Here is a 17,902-nt window from a genome sequence, read left to right on the forward strand (position 1 = left end):
TGAAGGGCCGGGTTGGGAGGTCTGAAGGACCACATTAAGGACAGATCATAGACGGATCAGAAATCTATCTGTGTGGTCACTAAGACTCAATACCAGTTTGATGTCATAGAGTTTATCGATTTCCATGGATTGATCCTTCTGAAATAATTTAGATCCATGTTTAGAAGACTGGAAGGTCCAGGTTGGGAGGCCTGGAGGACCATGTTAAGGACAGATCGTCATGAAGAAATCTATCTATATGGTCACTAAGGCCCAACACCAACCCAATGTCACACAGTCTATCTATCAATTTACATAGATTAGTCCTTCTGAAATAATTTAGATCCATGCTTAGCTCTTGAACTCTAGGAAGACTAACCTCATATTCCAGAAGAGCATGGTCCAAATTCCTTGACAACTCAGTGAATTTTTCCACGTTGTTCTTCATTTCTTCCATGGTCATGACATCCTTCTTCCGGAAACTTTCCACTTCCTTGTTATAACTTTCAAGGACAGCTTCAAATTCAGAGCATCTGGTTTGGAGCAAAGATAATTTTTTAAAAAGCCATCTGAAATTTGGGTTTTGGGGGGGTTTCTCCGAACTGCACAGAATCTTACCTAGGGGTTCTCTTGAACCCCTGCAAAGTCCCAGCAGCCCATCCCTGGACCTGATCCTCCTTGACTCAACAGTAGCTTCCCTGAGATTTTGGCTCCATTTTCATTGCTTTCCCATCAATTATCTCCCCTTTTCATCATCATTTTCCTGCATATATCAATTTTCTTTCCGCAGCATCAGGTGGGAACATCCAATCGCGTTAAAAAATCCACCTTGAGCCAAGAAATATGGATCAGGAGAAAGGGAATCTCTGCTCCCCGGTAGTCTGCAACCCACCTTTTAATCAGGGCAATCTCGACTTGTTCCCTCCTGTTCATGAGTTGATTCCGACTGGTATCAAAGATGTCCTCAATCCCATCCGGCCAATGAAGAACTGTACTATTTAGTCTGATATCTTCACCTAGTAGATTAAAAACAGAAGGAGGGAGGTCATTTTTCTATTTGACCAAGAATGCATCCCAAAACCAGGAAGCAGGCACACTAGGGGGGATCCGAAGTCTCCACATGTCTATGATAGATCAGGTTGGTCTTCCAACCAGACCCAATTTCTTGGAATCTTCCCCTTCATTGCTTTCTGTTGGTAGGGTTTAAAGAAAGTTGAGAGTTGGGGGAAGAGAAAGACCTTCTGCTTCTTAGTCACCATGAATTCCAACCCCATCTAGAGAGGTTATGTTGTGGACTGAGGGCCGCCGGCCCCTCCAGCAGCCGAATCAGAGGAGGAGGAAGGGGTGTGGGAGTCAGGGTCGGCATCGGGGCAACCTGAGAGCTTCGAGGGGGAAGAGGGAATGGAGCTGGCAGAGAGAGAGAGAGACAGAGGCAGAAACTGGGCCGTCCGTCAGCCCTCAGTTGGAGAGTCAACAGCTCCCAAGTCTGGAGGTGGCTGATGAGGAAGAGGAGGAACAGCTGGGTCCTGTGCCTGATCTGGGGATGTGCAGAAGGCAGAGGAGAGGAGAGCAGTGGAAATCTATGGGCCGGTCCTTAGGAAGAAAGAGCCACCACTGCTAGTGAAGCCCCACCCTAGCTCTGGGATAAAAAGCAGGGGGCGGAGATGAATAGATGTGGCAGAACTATTCATCTCCCTGCCGGATGAACAGGTCAGCTTGAGAGAGAAACTTTTTGCTGGGGCCGCCGGCATTCCTAATAAAGGAATCTTTTGAGTTCACGTCAGAGTGTTTGTCGTGTTTGAGGAGCTGGGTCAGAACAGGTTAGGCAAGGTGCTCAAGAAGAACCAATGAGCAGAGGTTCCAAGGCCAAGCTTTGCCCCAGAAGCTTGTTCCCGCACCAGAGGCCATGTTCTGTTCCCAAACGTACTGGGAAGGTCAGCGTAGTCCATTAGGAATTCGAGCCGGTAAATGGCTTCTCTGATTTCGCGTCGCAGCTTGAACACGGTGACTTCGCTGGATTTCTTCAGGTAAGCTGTTAGTTCCACCAACTGCTCTGTGGTCAAAGGCACTTCGCTGACTTTGTCGGCAATGATATTGTACTGGTTGCAAATGCTTGAAACGAAGGGAAAAGTGAGGTTGTTAGAACAGCCACCATACTTAATGCAAAGATTGGTAGTTATAACCATTGTATCATACTCTCCCCTCCCTCCTCCCTCTGTCCCATTTCCTTTCTCTGCTCCTTCCTTTTTTTTTTCTTCTCCTCCTTTTCACTTTTTTTCTCTCTCCTGTCTCCCCTTTCTCTTCTTCTTCCTCCCTCCATGTCTCCTTTTTCAACCTATGGTCCTCCAAAGCAGTGGTGGGTTTCAAAAAAATTTATTATCGGTTCTCTGGGTGTGGCTTGGTGAGCGTGGCAGGGGAAGGTTACTGCAAAATCCCCATTTCCTCCAGATCAGCTGGGACTCGGGAGGCAAAGAATAGATGGGGACAGGGCCAGTCAGAGGTGGGATTTACAAACTACTTAAAGTTTCCACTACTGGTTCTCCAGAACTGGTCAGAGATTTTGCAGCATCCTTTCCCCTGGAGTGGGGAGGGAACGGAGTTTTTGCAGTATCCTTCCGCTGCCACGCCCACCAAGCCATGCCCACAGAACCGGTAGTAAAAAAAAATGGATTTCACCACTGGGTGAAGGCTGTTCTCACAACCACACCTCTTGTTAAGGTTCCTGTTTTCTTCAATTTCAAACTCAATCAATCGGTCCTTCAGCCTCTGGGTCCGACTGCAAAGTTCTTCGTTCAGTTTGAGGGCGTCCAGGCAGAAGAGAGCCAAGGGGACGGTGACGTGCAAGGAAGCAATTTCTTTCTTCAATTTTGTCAAGCCGTCGATTTTCTGCAAGGCGACAGAAGGAAGGGGAATTGTTACAGCCCAAAATTTTTTTAAAAAGCCACAATAGGTTTATTTTAGCCTATTTTGAGGGAAAGCAGGTTCGGCGTCTGCATCTAGATTCAGCTGAAGGAAAAATACGGTCTACAAATATTTGTCTTGTTTTGGACTGGAGCTAAAAAAAAAATCTCATAGGGTTATTAGGTGCAATTATAGGTAATCCTCGACTTACAACTGCAACTAAGCCCAAAATTTATGTGGCCAAGTGAGACAAGTGGATTTTGCCTCATGTTATCACCTTTCTTGCTTTTGTTGTTAGTTGCGAAGTCGTGTCCAACTCATTGAGACCCCATGGACATTTTTCCAGGCCCTCCTGTCCTCTACCATCCCCCGGAGTCCATTGAAGCTCACGCCGACTCTTCAGTGACTCCATCCAGCCACCTCCTTCTCTGCCGTCCCCTTCTTCTTTTGCCCTCCATCGTTCCCAGCATTAGGCTCTTCTCCAGGGAGTCCTTCCTTCTCGTTAGGTGGCCAAAGGATTTGAGTTTCCTCTTCAGGATCTGGCCTTCTAAGGAGCAGTCAGGGTTGATCTCCTGTAGGACTGACCGGTTGGATCACCTTGCAGTCCAAGGGACTCTCAGGAGTCTTCTCCAGCACCAGAGTTCAAAGGCCTCCATTCTCTGCTGCTCAGCCTCCCTTACGGTCCAACTTTCACAGCCATCCATTGCAACTGGGAAAACCATCGCCTTGACTATACGCGCTTTTGTTGGCGGGGTGATGTCTCTGTTGTTGTTTTTTCTTGCTACACTTAAGGAAGTTCCAGCAGTGGTTTAGTTAGAAACACGGTTGTTATGTGAATCTGCCTTCTGACCTTGTGACAAGCAAAGTCCATGCCGAAGCCAGATTCACTTAACAACCGGTGTTGAACTTATCCATCACAGCACTTCACTTAACAACGGAAGCAAGAAAAAGGTGGTAAACTGGGGCTCAACTCATTTAACAATTGTCTCACTTAACAACATAAATTTGGGGCTCCATTGTGGCCGTAAGTTGAGGATTACCTGTATATCCATTTTCCTACACGTGCCCTTTTAGGAAAGGCTGTTCCTAGGTTTACACGAACAAGAAAAATCCACTTCTCACACAACGAAAAGCAATACCTCTACAAAATCTTCCAGCTCGTGCCTTTTGCTTAAAAATTCAGTCACGTCTTTGTCGGCATTGCCATTCAAGAGGTCGTTGTATTTCTTATACACGTTCAAGTACCTTCAATGCAGAAAAATTGCACAGAAAAGAAATCATTTAAATCAAGATCCAAAACTAACGTTTTTTTGTTTTCAAAACAGCAGTAGCAATCTCACCCTATTCTCTGGGCTAATTTCGCACGTTATAAGCCGCGTTGTGTTTAACCACGGTTATTTGGATACAGGTCTTGACTTGGCTCACCCATTATGTGATGCCACACTGACAGGGTTCACACCCACCTAAATCAAAGATAAAGCTAGCCATGGGGGCTTAATCCAATGCATGTCCAGGTATTTATGTTTCAGGAGATATTCTATTAGCAAGCCACGACCCTTTTGTTCGCTTTGGAACAGAGTCCTCAAATTCAGTGATTTAATTGCGGGGTCCTTGGTGCTCTCTGAGCTTGGTTGTTTTCTTGTAGACGTTTCATTACCCAGCTAGATAACACCATCAGTGCTAAGAAGAGTTTGGAGTTTGCAAGGAGGACGGGGGAGGAGGAAGAGGAAGAGGAGAAGGACTGTGAGGTCCTTGGTGCTCTCTGAACTTGGTTGTTTTCTTGTAGACGTTTCATTACCCAACTAGGTCACAACATCAATAATTGATGATCACCATCAGAGCACCAACACCGCCATTAGAGCGCTGATATGACCTAGTACCGTAATGGTGAACCTATAGCATGTGTACCAGAGGTGGCACGCAGAGCCCTCTCTGTGGCCACACGCGCTGTCGCCAACTGCTCTTGGGGGTACCGGCCAGCTGCTCTTCACGGGTGCTGGGGCACCAGAAAACAGCCCAAAAAGTGGCCTGAAAATGGCCCAAAAATGGGCTGGGAAAATGGTCTGAAAATGCCCTCCAAAAAAGCCTGAAAACGGCCCGAAAAACAGCAAAAAACGGCTAAAAAACCGGCATGCGCACGCCGGCCAGCTGGTCTTTGGGTTCCCGGCATTCACACCATTCCAGTTTGGGCACTTGGTGCCGAAACGTTTCGCCGTCGCTGACCTAGTTAACAAAACGTCCGCTAGAACAGGGGTCTCCAACCTTGGCAACTTGAAGACTTGTGGACTTCAACTCCCAGAGTTCCTTGGCCAGCTTTGCTGTCCGAGGGACTCTGGGAGTTGAAGTCCACAAGTCTTCAAGTTGCCAAGGTTGGAGACCCCTGTGCTAGAAAACAAACAAGCTCAGAGAGCACCGAGGACTCCACAGCTCAACCCTGAAATACAAATATTCTCTTCTATTGATATCAGCGATTAAAAAAAATAATCATAGAATGGAACGAAATGATGGCCTCCTCATCTCCCCCTATGCCAAATCGAAAACATCAGGAAAAGTTCAGAAAGAAATACCGGAGGAAAAATTTCTAGAATGAAACACGGGAGAATCACCTCTCCCCTATGTTTTTTTATTTCAAACAAACTTACTTCTGTGGGCCTATTAGATTGAGGTCAAATATTTTTGCGGTTTTTTGTACATAATCCGCCACCAATGTTTCATCCTTGTTGACCGTACGAAGAATTAGGTCGTCTCCTTTTAATTCTGGGAAGAGTTTAACTTGAACCTAAAATGCAAAAATAAATATTAACATCATACACACTCAAAGAAAGATCATCAAACTCACACAAAATATTTTATTAGCCTGATGAGGAAATCTCATCCCAGCAAAAGTTTGAGCTCAAACCTCAACCTTAACTCAGAAATATAGTCCATAATTGGAGGATTAAGATCTCAACAGACAGAATAATTGACATTTTATGATCCTATCTATTCAAGACCATGAATATTTTATGTCTAGCACGGCTGAGCTATAAAACCCCTAACCTTTGCTGACATCTAGTGGCTGGTCAGGTTTTTACAATTCAGATTTAATAATTCCAAGTGATATAGATACATTAACAGGTGAGACAAGCTGTAATCATTTATGTGACCAATTCTTTAAAGAAGTATCACTTAACCCAGAAGGTCACTAAGCAAGTGAATGAAAAGGCATGGAGGCACGTTAGTTTTTTTTAATATATTATTATATGTAAATCCAGCCCACTGCTTTGAAATCATGCTTCAGAGTTTTACAGTGTGTGAACTGAAGCAGGGTGGAAAAAAAGAAATATAACCTAGCGTGATGCTTCATTCTATGATGTCAGGCATGAAGAATCAGGACTGCAAGTTAAATTCTAATTAAATTGATTTATCGCTCATGCCTATACACAATATCCAGTCAACTACCGTATTTTTTGGAGTATAAGATGCACCTTTTTCCCCCCAAAAAAAGGGTGGAAATCTGGGTGTGTCTTATGCTCCGAATGTAGCCCCACCCAGCTTCTCAAACAAACATTTCAGAGGCTGAAAAAAGCATCAGACACGAAGCTTCAGAAAAGAAGCCTCCAAACAGAGCTTCAGAGGCTTTTTTTCTGGAGCTGTTTCGGAGGTTTTCAGAGGCAGAGAAAAGTTTTTTCTGAAAAAAAATTTCAGAAGTTTCAGAGGCAGAAAAAAAAGCAAAAAAAAAAAAAAGCAAGGCGCAGAGCTCACAACCAAGGAACCTGTTGCTAAAATTCACCTCTGGGAACAGCTGATTGGGGGTATTCCGGGAGGCCAATCTACCTGCCAATCAGCTTTTTTCTTATTTTCCTCCCCAAAAACTAAGGTGCGTCTTATACTCCGAAAAATATGGTAATAGCCATCACTAAATCGGCAGTAGATAAGAGCTAATACAATTCAAGAGGGTTTGGACGTTAAGATTCCAGGCTGATTCCTCTCTTGACTCCCTCCCCAGATTCTGTCTGTCCTCCTCCTACAAGTCATTGTATAGCCATCTTCAATTTAAAGGTAAAGGTAAAGGTTCCCCTCGCACATATGTGCTAGTCATTCCCGACTCTAGGGGGCAGTGCTCATCTCCGTTTCAAAGCCGAGCAGCCAGCACTGTCCAAAGAGGTCTCCGTGGTCATGTGGCCAGCATGATTCAACATCAAAGGCGCACGGAATACTGTTTCCTTCCCACAAAAGGTGGTCCCGCATTTTTTATGTGCTTTCGAACTGCTAGGTTGGCAGAAGCTGGGCCGGTTTAGCTCTGCCTGGTAAGGCCTGTTATTAAGAACACAAAAGCCTGCAATTACTGCAGGTTCGAGCCCGGCCCAAGGTTGACTCAGCCTTCCATCCTTTATAAGGTAGGTAAAATGAGGACCCAGATTGTTGGGGGGGCAATAAGTTGACTTTGTAAATATATACAAATAGAATGAGACTATTGCCTTATACACTGTAAGCCGCCCTGAGTCTTCGGAGAAGGGCGGGGTATAAATGTAAACAAAAAAAAAAAAAAAAAAAGTAACGGGAGCTCACCCCGTTACGCAGCACTAGGGATTCGAATCGCTGAACTGCCAACCTTTCGATCGACAAGCTCAGCGACTTAGCCACAGAGCCCTCTTAGGACCATTCAGTTAATGATGGTTCAAAGTTACAACACCCTCAGAAAAAGTTGCTTCTTACCTGTATTCCTGCTTCAGACCTTCAGCCCACCCTCCCCGTCCAGCTTTAGTTGAGGAAGTTTAGGGACCCCAGTCAATGGTGACTTCTTCAAGAGTTCAATCCTGGAGTAACCCAAGAAATTAACCGGGGCCACATTTTTTTCCTTCGGCATACCTTTGGAAGACCTTCAGAATATTTGAGAATCTCAATAAAACAGCGGTAGACTAAATCCCACAAACTCTGCACGTCGGGATCAAATATAATGGACGGATCTTCCACATCTAGTTTGAGGACCAATATTTGAGGAATGAAGAACTGCATATCTTGATAAACGTCACCAAAATCATTTCCATCCTCGAGAGAAAGAAGGAAAGAAATCGTGAGACCGCATGCAGGGAATAAGCAGAAAGGATCGATTTTCGGGATCCGGGGCTGTCTACAATTGAAGTTTTTAGGGAGTTTTTCCACACTTACAACCATTGAGGTCATGTGATTAAAATTCGGAGACTTGGCCACTGACTCACATTCATGATGGTTGTGTTCTGACCTAGGCTCACTCAAAAAGCAGGAAGGAGGAATTGGTCCCGGCCAAACCTCTTCTATTTACACAACTGTGAATTACTTTCATTCACAGTCAGCAAGGTTTGTCCAAACAGTTTTTCAAAGGAATATTTATCAGCACAGACCTTACCTCGCTTGGGAAGCTGCCACGTAACTTGTTTCCAAACGCAGAGGAAGGCCAAACTTGACACAGAGTCTCTTAAGAGTCACGAACGGAACTTTCCACCCTTGAAACTACCGAATGAAGGAACTGTTTCCTGCAAAAGCCCCCTCCCCGTTCACTCCTATTTTGTTTCCTGTGGGAAGGGCCAATCATCTCCAAAGTGTGGCTTTTTTCCCAAGTCGACCCTGCTTTCTGAGCTGTTCTTGTCTTTTGGCAGCTCTGTGCTGCACACACTGGGAACGGGCTCCAGCAGTTCCTCTGCCTCGCTGCTTCTATCTCCCTCTCTGCCTCCAACGAAGAGTCCTCGCCTGAGCTTTCCCAGCTCCCAGGACTGGCCCATGTTCCTCCCCAACCTTCTCACTGACTCTGCTGCCAGCTCTGCCGGCTGCTGGTGGGCCACAACAGGCTGCAGTGTCCCAGGGTCGCGTGATCACCTTTTGCAACCTTCTGACAAGCAAGGGAGAGCCAGATTCGCTTAACATCTGTGCCGCTAACTTAACGACCGCAATGATTCACTGAACCATTGGGCAGGGAAGGTCGTAAAACGGGGCAAAATCCACTTAACAAATTTCTCACTTAACTACAGAAATGCTGGGCTCCGTTGTGGCCATAAGTCAAGGACCACCTGTATGCCACAACCTACCTTGTGTATCTTAAAAAAATTGAGCAGGTCTTCTAGAGAATTGATGACCATCTCCCGCAGTTGCAGGGACATCAGGATGGCGACGGACGCAAAGTATTCCTCTATCTGCTGAGAGGAATCTAAGTCGTTTTGCGGGGCAAGGTGCAACCACTTCTCTTTCTGCTCAACAAAGAGGTCAGCACACCTGGGGATCCACCTGTAACAACATGGGAAGTGACATTTGCTCCAGTATTTTTGGGTGGAACAGTTCAATGATGAGTTGCAAAGGCCTTGAGATCATATAGCTGGAAGACAGAATACAAAGATTCTAAAGAGGGAGTCAAGCTATTCTCCAAAGCACCTGAGGGCAGGACAAGAAGCAACGGGTGGAAACTAATCAAGGAGAGAAGCAACTTAGAACTGAGGAGAAATTTCCTCACAATGAGAACAATTAATCAGTGGAACGACTTGCCTCCAGAAGTTGTGAATGCTCCAACCCTGGAAGCTCTTAAGAAGATGTTGGATAACCATTTGTCTGAAGTGGTGTAGGGTTTCCTGCCTAAGCAGGGGGTTGGACTAGAAGACCTCCAAGGTCACTTCCAACTCAATTCTTCTCTCTTCTCTCTTCACTCCACTCCACTCTACTCTACTCTATAGAGAGCCAGGGTAGGGCAGTGATTAAAGTACAGGTAGTCCTTGACTTGCAACCATTCCTTTAATGACCCGTTGAAGTCACAACGGCCCTGCAAAAGTGACTTAGGATGGGTTTTCACATCCCAGGGCTGAAATCCAACAGGTTCTGACAGGTTCTGGAGAACCGGTAGCGGAAATTTTGCGTAGTGTGAAGAACTGGCAAATACCACCTCTGGCTGGCCCCAGAGTGGGGTGAGAATGGAGATTTTGCAGGGTCCTTCCCCCAGGAGTGGGGAGGGAATGGAGATTTTGCAGTATCCTTCCCCTGCCATGCCCACCAAGCCAGGTCCACCAAGCCACGCCCACAGAATCGGTAGTAAAAAAAATGTGGATTTCACCACTGCAGCATCCCCATGGTCACGTGATCAAAATTCAGGTGCTTGGCAACTGGCATGTACTTATGACGGTTGCCGTGTCCCGGGATCATGTGATCCCCTTTTGCGATCTTTTGACAAGCGAAGTCAATGGGGAAATCAGATTCACTTAACAGCCAGGTTACTAACTTATCAGCTGCAGTGGTTCACTTAACAACTATGGCAAGAGAAGTCATAAAATGGGGCAAACCTCACTGAACAAATGTCTCACTTAACAACAGAAATTTGGGGTTCCATTGTAGTTGTCAGAGGATCAAAATTCGGGCCACCGGAATATATTTATGATGGTTCAACTGTCATGGGATCGTCCTTTGTAACCTTCCCGGATGGGGGAAAACGTTTCACTTAACCAACATTTTGTTTAGCGATAGAAACCTTGGGCTCAATAGCGGTCGTACATCGAGGACTACCTCACATTTGGCTACCCCAGTTTGAATCTCTCTAACCTGGCCTGAAGGATCTCATGAGCTTCCTGGCACTGTCCTCGAATCAGCTCTTCAAATTCGCTCGGAAGGAGGGGCAAATCTCCTTCCAGGATCTCCTTCGTACGAATGAACCTCAATTCAGAAAACCTAAATGGGAGAGATAGACTGTTGTGACTCGTCCTCCCTCCTCTCCTCAGCCGGGCGCCTCCCGTCTCCAACCGGGCCTTTTATCAGACTCCGAGTCTGATAATGAAGATGAACGGCATGTCATGCCTCCAGCCCCTGGCCCTGGCCCCATGCCCGGAGAGGATTCCAGGAGTGAAAGGAGTAGCCCAAGAAACCTCACTCATACAGCGTGTGTTCCTTTGGCTCAGCCTTCAGAGCAGGAAGCCAGCCAGATGCTGGAATTACTCGGGCCTACTCCCTCTGACCCCTCCCTTTCCCAGACGCTGACAGCAGATCCAGCTGAAGACAATTCAGAGTGGGAGGACACTCGCTTCCGGAGATCTGAGAGGCGACGCCAGCAGAAGGAAGGGTGGGGCAGGCCTGGATAAATGCTGAGTCATGGAGCCACACCCCACAGCCTATATAAAGGACCTGCTTTTGGCATTCCAACCTTGAGTAAAGCAAAGTCTTATCTAGTTTGCTGATATCGGACTCTATCGCTGAAGTCACAACTTGGACTCCTGCCTGCCCTGATAAACCTCGAAGGAACTTGGCAAGCTGCAGAGGCTTAGTTGCCAAGTTTGTTACGGACTTCCTTGACTCATTCATCGGAGTGGGAGACGACAGAGACACAGTTCGCATGACCTTGTGCTATTTAGAATTGGGCCGAGTTTACACATCTTAGAATAAAAGCACTTTTTCTTCTGAAATGCAGGGAAAAAAACATGGTCTAGGTTCAAATAATATTGTTGTGGCCTGTCGGCAGCCGAATCACAGGAACACGAGGGTGCGTGGGAGTCAGGGTCAGCATCAGGGCAACCTGAGAGCTCCAAGGGGGAAGAGGGAGTGGAGCTGTCAGAGAGAGAGAGACAGAGTTGGAGCCTGGGACGTCCGACAGCCCTCAGATGGGGAGTCAACAGCCCCCAGGTCTGGAGGTGGCTGATGAGGAAGAGGAGGAACAGCTGGGCCCAGTGCTTAGCGCATGGATGTGCAGAAGGCAAAGGAGAGGAGAACAGTGGAAATCTATAGGCTGGTCCTTCGGACAGAAGAACCACTGCTGCTAGAAAAGCCCCACCCTATTTCTGGGGATAAAAGGCAGAGGGCGGAGATGAATAGATTTGGCAGACAACTATTCATCTCCCTGCCGGACAGACTTGTTAGCCTGCGTTGAGAGAGAAACTTTTTGCCGGGGTTGTTGGTGCTCCTAATAAAGGAATCATTGATTTAAATACAGAAGATTTGTCGTGTTTGGGGAGCTGGGTCAGAACAGACATGCTTGGCCTAACCACAAGGCCAAGGCCTAACCAGGGCCATCCAACAGTTATCAGCTACCTTTGGAGTCGGACATCAGTGGGTCAGAAGAACAGCTGGAGTCTGTTCCCAGTGTGCGCGTGCGCAGAGCTGCCAGGAAAAGGGAACAGCTAAGGAACAAGGGTCAACTCAGGAGTAAAGCCACACGTGGACGGTGAATGGTCCCTCCCATAGAGAATAAAGAGGAGCGAAGGGGAGGGGAGGGGAGTTTGCAGGAGACAATTAGTTCAATTCATTAGGGTGAAGATCTGTTCCTGGCTTCTTGCCAAGTATTGTCTGCTATAGAGTGGGGTTTGGAAAATATCACCCTGGCCGCTCTCCAAGCCTAATAAAGGTCTGTAATTGTGAAATCTCTTGAAAGACTGTTGGCTGGGAACTTTGCTGGAGAGGAATTCCCTTTAAACTAAATAAAAGAGGTTTTATCAGGACGAGGAGTCAGCTTCGTGCTTTTAGGAAGCCTAGGTCAGAACCATTGATGGATAGCAAAAAAAATCTTGCGTAAGCCAGATGACTCACTCAGAAAACCAGAGTTGCTGCAAAGTGAGCATCATAGGGTTCACGGTGAAGAGGTGGGTCTTGTTCCAGATTTTGGTTTCTTGGTAAATTTTGTGCCAAGGAACCGGAGCCCGGATGACTCGTCGGGGAAAAGGTTGAGGGATGTTGCGTATGTAGAGTCTTTTTTTCTCTTCTGGATCCATCAAGATGTAATCAACTGGCACAGAAAGGGAAGAACGAGATATGGGAAGCAAACCAGGAAGGGAATTAAACAGCAACGCAACCTTTTAAAAGCTAGACTCAAATGCGCCGAATAGGCACTAGGTGGCGCTGTGCAAAACGACGGAATTGCGTTCACCCAAATTTTGCACACTTTCCTGACACGTTAAGAGTCGAAGTCAGAAAAATAGACAAACCGATTCCGTAATGTGGCTTTGAAGGGACTCCTGGGTTTTATTCAATTTGAACAAACCAATATTTAAGTCCAGTTGATTGTGTTAATTCAAAAGGGAAGGTGGCGAGATGGGTGGCAAATTTAAACAAGCAAATAAACAAACAAATCATTTTATCTTGCCACACAAAACCTGAGTCCCCCCCCCCATTCTGACTTTGAAGTCTTGGTTTGACCCTAGAGAAGTGTGTTGTATGAATCTAGTCACTATGGCTAGAAACCATGATTTATGGTTTGGAAGGTGGGGTGAGCCCAGGGGTGAAACCCAGCAGGTTCTGACAGGTTCTGGAGAACTGGTAGCGGAAATTTTGAGCAGTTTGGAGAACCAGCAAATACCACCTCTGGCTGGCCCCAGAGTGGGGTGGGAATGGAGATTTTGCAATATCTTTCCCCCAGGAGTGGAGTGGGGAATGGGGATTTTACAGTCTCCTTCCCCTGCCACGCCCACCAATCTACACCACGCCCACCAAGCCACACCCAGAGAACCGGTAGTAAAAAAAATTGGATTTCACCACTGGATGAGCCTGTCTGATTTCGTTTACCCAACAAATTATTCAAGATATGGTTTACCTACCTGAGCAGTCAGCACCTATAATTCAGCCAGCTGAAATTTCAAGGCTTTTAAATTTTTAAATTTTAAATTTTAAATTTTTTAATCTTTTGTAATTTTATATGGGGTATTTTAGGTTGGTCAATCTGACAGTTTTAATTCGGCCACTATTGAATAGGTATTTTAAATTGATATTTTTAACTTTGTATATTTACTGTTTTTTATCCTGGCTGTACACCGCCCTGAGTCCTTCGGGAGAAGGGCGGTATAAAAATTTAAATAAATAAATAAATAAATAAATAAATAAGGCTTGAATTCTTAGTGCTCTGCTTGAAGGAAGTGACTGTCACACACACACACATACACACAAATTTCCCAATTTGCTTTGTTTTGCCTTAAGGACGCCGTCTTCTTCCACTCACCAATGTTTTTCATCAGCCAAATCTGATAGTCGCTTTGAATTTCTTCCATCAAACTGTTCAATAAGGCCTCCAGATCTGGGCTGGCAAGGAAATCACTTGGGATGCGAGTCAAAATGTTGTTCAGCACATTTTCATCCTGCGGCGCTAACATGTCTTTCCGGATGCCTTTATGGATGTAATAGCAATATCTCTGCAAAAGATGCAAAATGAATTTTTTTAAAAAAGATCAATCACTAGCTTTACTTTCTACGCCAACTCAGAAAGCTCAAACTGCCCAAGGAGCTGCTGATCCAGTTCTACAGAAGAATCATTGAGTCTGTCATTTGCATCTCTAGAACTGTCTGGTTCGGTTCTGCAACCCAACAAGAAAGACACAGACTTCAGAGGATAATTAGAACTGCAGAAAAAATAATTGCTACCAACCTGCCTTCCATTGAGGACCTGTATATTGCACGAATCAAGAAGAGGGCTGTGAAAATATTTACAGATCCCTCACATCCAGGACATAAACTGTTTCAACTCCTACCCTCAAAACGACACTATAGAGCACTGCACAACAGAACAACTAGACACAAGAAGAGTTTTTTCCCGAAGGCCATCACTCTGCTAATAATTCCCTCAACACTGTCAAGCAATTCACTAAATCTGCACTATTAATCTTCTCATCGTTCCCATCACCCATCTCCTTCCACTTATGACTGTATGACTGTAACTTTGTTGCTGGTAATCCTTATGATTTATATTAATATATTGACCATCATTTGTGTTGTAAATGTTGTACCTTGATGAAGGTATCTTTTCTTTTATGTACACCGAGAGCGTATGCACCAAGACAAATTCCTTGTGTGTCCAATCACACTTGGCCAATAAAAAATTCTATTTTATTCTATTCTATTCTATTACAATCTTTGGCTCATCCTGCTTGCCAATTCAAGACCACAAAATATTCATTAAATTGGCGGTCCCCGATCTTTTGGGCACCAGGGGCCGCTTCAGTGGGGAGAGGTTTTTCCGTGGACCGGAAGGGGGTGTGGTTTCGTGTGGCAGCTTGCATCCCGTGGATGGGTCTTCACTTGTTTGGCAAACCGGTGCCAGTTCACAGACTGGGGTGTGTGGTGTGGGTGGGTTGGGGATACCTGCATTAAATTTTGTACGATGGCCTTTCACATTAGTAAAAAGGAGTCCCCAACTTACGACCACAATTGAGCCCAACATTTATGTCATTGAGTGAGAAATTTGTTAAGTGAGTTTTGACCAGTGGTGAAATCTAATTTTTTCCCCCTACCGGTTATGTGGGCGTGGCTTGGTGGGGCGTGGCTTGGTGGGGTCATGTGACTGGGGGATCAAAAGAAAGAAACTCACTAACAATGTCCTGCTGGAGTTGGACTAGATGACTGTTGGACTAGATGACCTTCAGGTCCCTTCCAGCCCTGGATTATCCTTTAAAGCTGCATCTAATGCCCGGTCTGTAGTCCTTCCTTCCTTTCCTTTTTCCCTCCCTCCTTCCTTCCTTCCTTCCTTCCTTCTTTTCTTTCTTTTTTTCTTTCTCTCTCTTTCTTTCTCTCTCTCTTTCAAAAACGGACACCACCACCCTGTTTTTTGGCCTACACCAGGGGTGAAATCTACTTACCTTCCCTGCTGGTTTGGTATGCGCAGTGGGTTTAACAGCAGGTGGGCGGAGCTTCCCTGCCAGCGCTGCCAGTTTGGCAAACTATGCGCCACAGGTGCTACCTACCCGTGCGAACCGGACAGAAGGTGGGGGATTTCACCACTGGTTTTGACCTTTCTTGCCACGTTTGTTAAGTGAATCACTTCAGTTGTTGAGTTAGTCACATGGTTGTTAAGTGAATCTGGTTTCCCCCTTGACTTTGCTTGTCAGGTCACAAAAGGCGACTACCTGACTCTTGGACAATGCAACTGTCAAAAATATGAGTCAGTTGTCAAGTTCATGTGACCACGGGGAGGCTACAACGTTCGTAAGTGTGAAAAACGGTCATGAAGTCGCCTTTTTCAGTGATGTTGTAACTTTGGTCGCTAAACGAACTGTTCCAAGTCGAGGACTACCTGTATAGCTTGCCTCTGTTGGAAAAAGTCAGCTACCCTAATTCCCCTTTTATTGTGTATCTCAAGAAAATGGGGCAATTCGCCTAAACCGCAAGACCAAACTGGCTCTCCCAAATTTGGAGATGACCACAGAATGGAAAGCCGAGACCTCCGTGCAGGGGTGGACTTCAAAAGTTTTAGCCAGGGGTTCTCTGCCCGGTTGTGGGTGGGCGTGGCCATGGTGGGCGTGCCCTAGTCGGCCTCCTGCACCATGGCGGGTGGGAAGTTTTTGCCCTACCTGGGCTCTGGAGGCTTTCCTTGAGTCTCCAGGAGGGCAAAAACAGCCTCCCCGGGCTCCGGAGGCCCTCCCCAAGCCTCCGCACGTGCCCTGCACTTACCTGCATCTAAAATGGGCCATGTGGGGACTCCTGGGAGGGGAGGGGAGGGGTAGGAGAGGCCAGCCAGGAGTGGGATTTGGGGGTTCTCTGAACTGCACAGAATCTTAGCGAGAGGTTCTCCCGAACCTCTGCGAACCCCCAGCAGCCCAGCCCTGCCTCCATAGTTCTGTTATCATCTAAGCCTGCCGATGAAAGATGCTTGAAAAGGCCCCCTTGTGAATTGGCTTAGCGACCTCCAGATCTTCTTCCGTGGGGGCCTGTTGTCCTCTACTCATCTCTTCCTCGTGGTGGCGCATCACTACGAATTGTTCCTCCGGGGTCAGAGGCTGGCTTTCAGAATAACGAGGCACTCCATCCTCCACCGTTTGAATGTCCAACCTCAACAAATCGAGACTGCACACTTGGGATACAGTTTCAGCCCTGAAATGGACCACAATCAAGAGGTAAGCCTGTCTGTGGAGTTTCTCCATCATCCAAGTCAGGGTTGTCCCAAAGGTACTTTTTCCAAAAGGCAACTGGACTTTCTTGGTGTTTTTTTTTTTTCCCCTTGAAAAACCTTTCGTTTCTCATCCCAGGAGCTTGAGTTAGAACTGAAGAAGCTTCTTGGATGAGAAGCGAAACGATTTCAAGGGGGGGGGGAACCCCAAGAAAGTCCAGCTGCCTTTTGGTGTCATCCTGAACCAGACTAGCTGAGTAACCAACTCACCCAGATGGGATTAGCTCGCTCCGGGCCAGTAAAATGGGCATGCTGCAGACCCCGACAGCCAAGGAATTTCAGCTGGCGGGAAGGGGGGGGGTCGAAGAGACCAGCCTTTTCTGCTGTGGCTCCCGCCCTCTGGAATATCTCTCCCTTCCCCCGCCAGGTCAGATCTGCTCCAAAAGGCCTTGAAGACATGGCTGTGCCAACTAGCCTGGGACCCCAATGGGGATATGGCAGATGGAGTAAGGAACACCCGCCCCCCGCTCCTCTCTCTGTGCACTGTGCTCTCTCGCTTCTCCGTCCTGCTTAGTTTTATTTTAACGGCATATTATAAATTTCTTGATCGTTCGAACCTTTTATTCCGCATTTTATTCAATGTCTGTCAGCTGCCTAGAATCGCCTCCAGCGAGCTCAGCAGCATTTGAGTTTGATAAACAAACAAACCCTCCAAGGAAGGGGCTATACTTGTTAATAACAAGGCAGGGGTGGGCTTCACAAATTTTAACAAAGGGTTCTTTGCCCGGTTGCTGGGTAGGTAGGTATGGGCCTCTGTGGCTCAGACTGGTAAGACAGTCTGTTATTAACAGCAGCTGCCTGCAATTACTGCAAGGTTCAAGCCCCACCAGGTCCAAGGTTGACTCAGCCTTCCATCCTTTATAAGGTAGGTAAAATGAGGACCCAGATTGTTGGGGGCAATAAAAGTTGACTTTGTATATAATATACAAATGGATGAAGACTATTGCTTAACACATTGTAAGCCGCCCTGAGTCTTCGGAGAAGGGTGGGATATAAATTCAAATAATAATTAAAAAATAAATAAAAAATAAAAGTGTGGCCAAGGTGGGCGTGGCCTAGTCGGCCTCCTGCACCACGACGGAGGGGGGCACTTTTGCCCTCCTCTAACTCTGGCGGCTTTCTTTGAGCCTCCGGGTGGGTGAAAAGGGTCTCCCCAGGCTCCAGAGGCCCTCTGGA

At 46.5% G+C, this 17,902-nt stretch overlaps 1 protein-coding gene across 1 annotated transcript in view; it reads right to left on the reverse strand.

Moving 5' to 3' along the window:
- DNAH3 (dynein axonemal heavy chain 3) overlaps positions 1–17,902 on the reverse strand; it is a 103,452-nt gene that overhangs the window by 74,910 nt on the left and 10,640 nt on the right. The window contains exons 6-17 of the mRNA XM_058157163.1: positions 16,464–16,650; positions 13,790–13,979; positions 12,388–12,583; positions 10,417–10,542; positions 8,925–9,120; positions 7,732–7,911; positions 5,523–5,659; positions 4,020–4,125; positions 2,687–2,865; positions 1,907–2,091; positions 872–995; positions 359–512 (exon numbers count right to left, since the gene is read on the reverse strand). Of these exons, the coding sequence (XP_058013146.1) occupies positions 359–512; positions 872–995; positions 1,907–2,091; positions 2,687–2,865; positions 4,020–4,125; positions 5,523–5,659; positions 7,732–7,911; positions 8,925–9,120; positions 10,417–10,542; positions 12,388–12,583; positions 13,790–13,979; positions 16,464–16,650 (1,960 nt within the window). The remainder of the gene's footprint in view (positions 1–358; positions 513–871; positions 996–1,906; positions 2,092–2,686; positions 2,866–4,019; positions 4,126–5,522; positions 5,660–7,731; positions 7,912–8,924; positions 9,121–10,416; positions 10,543–12,387; positions 12,584–13,789; positions 13,980–16,463; positions 16,651–17,902) is intronic.

Source organism: Ahaetulla prasina, chromosome 14 (assembly GCF_028640845.1).
Source record: "Ahaetulla prasina isolate Xishuangbanna chromosome 14, ASM2864084v1, whole genome shotgun sequence".
NCBI classification, from domain to species: domain Eukaryota; kingdom Metazoa; phylum Chordata; class Lepidosauria; order Squamata; family Colubridae; genus Ahaetulla; species Ahaetulla prasina.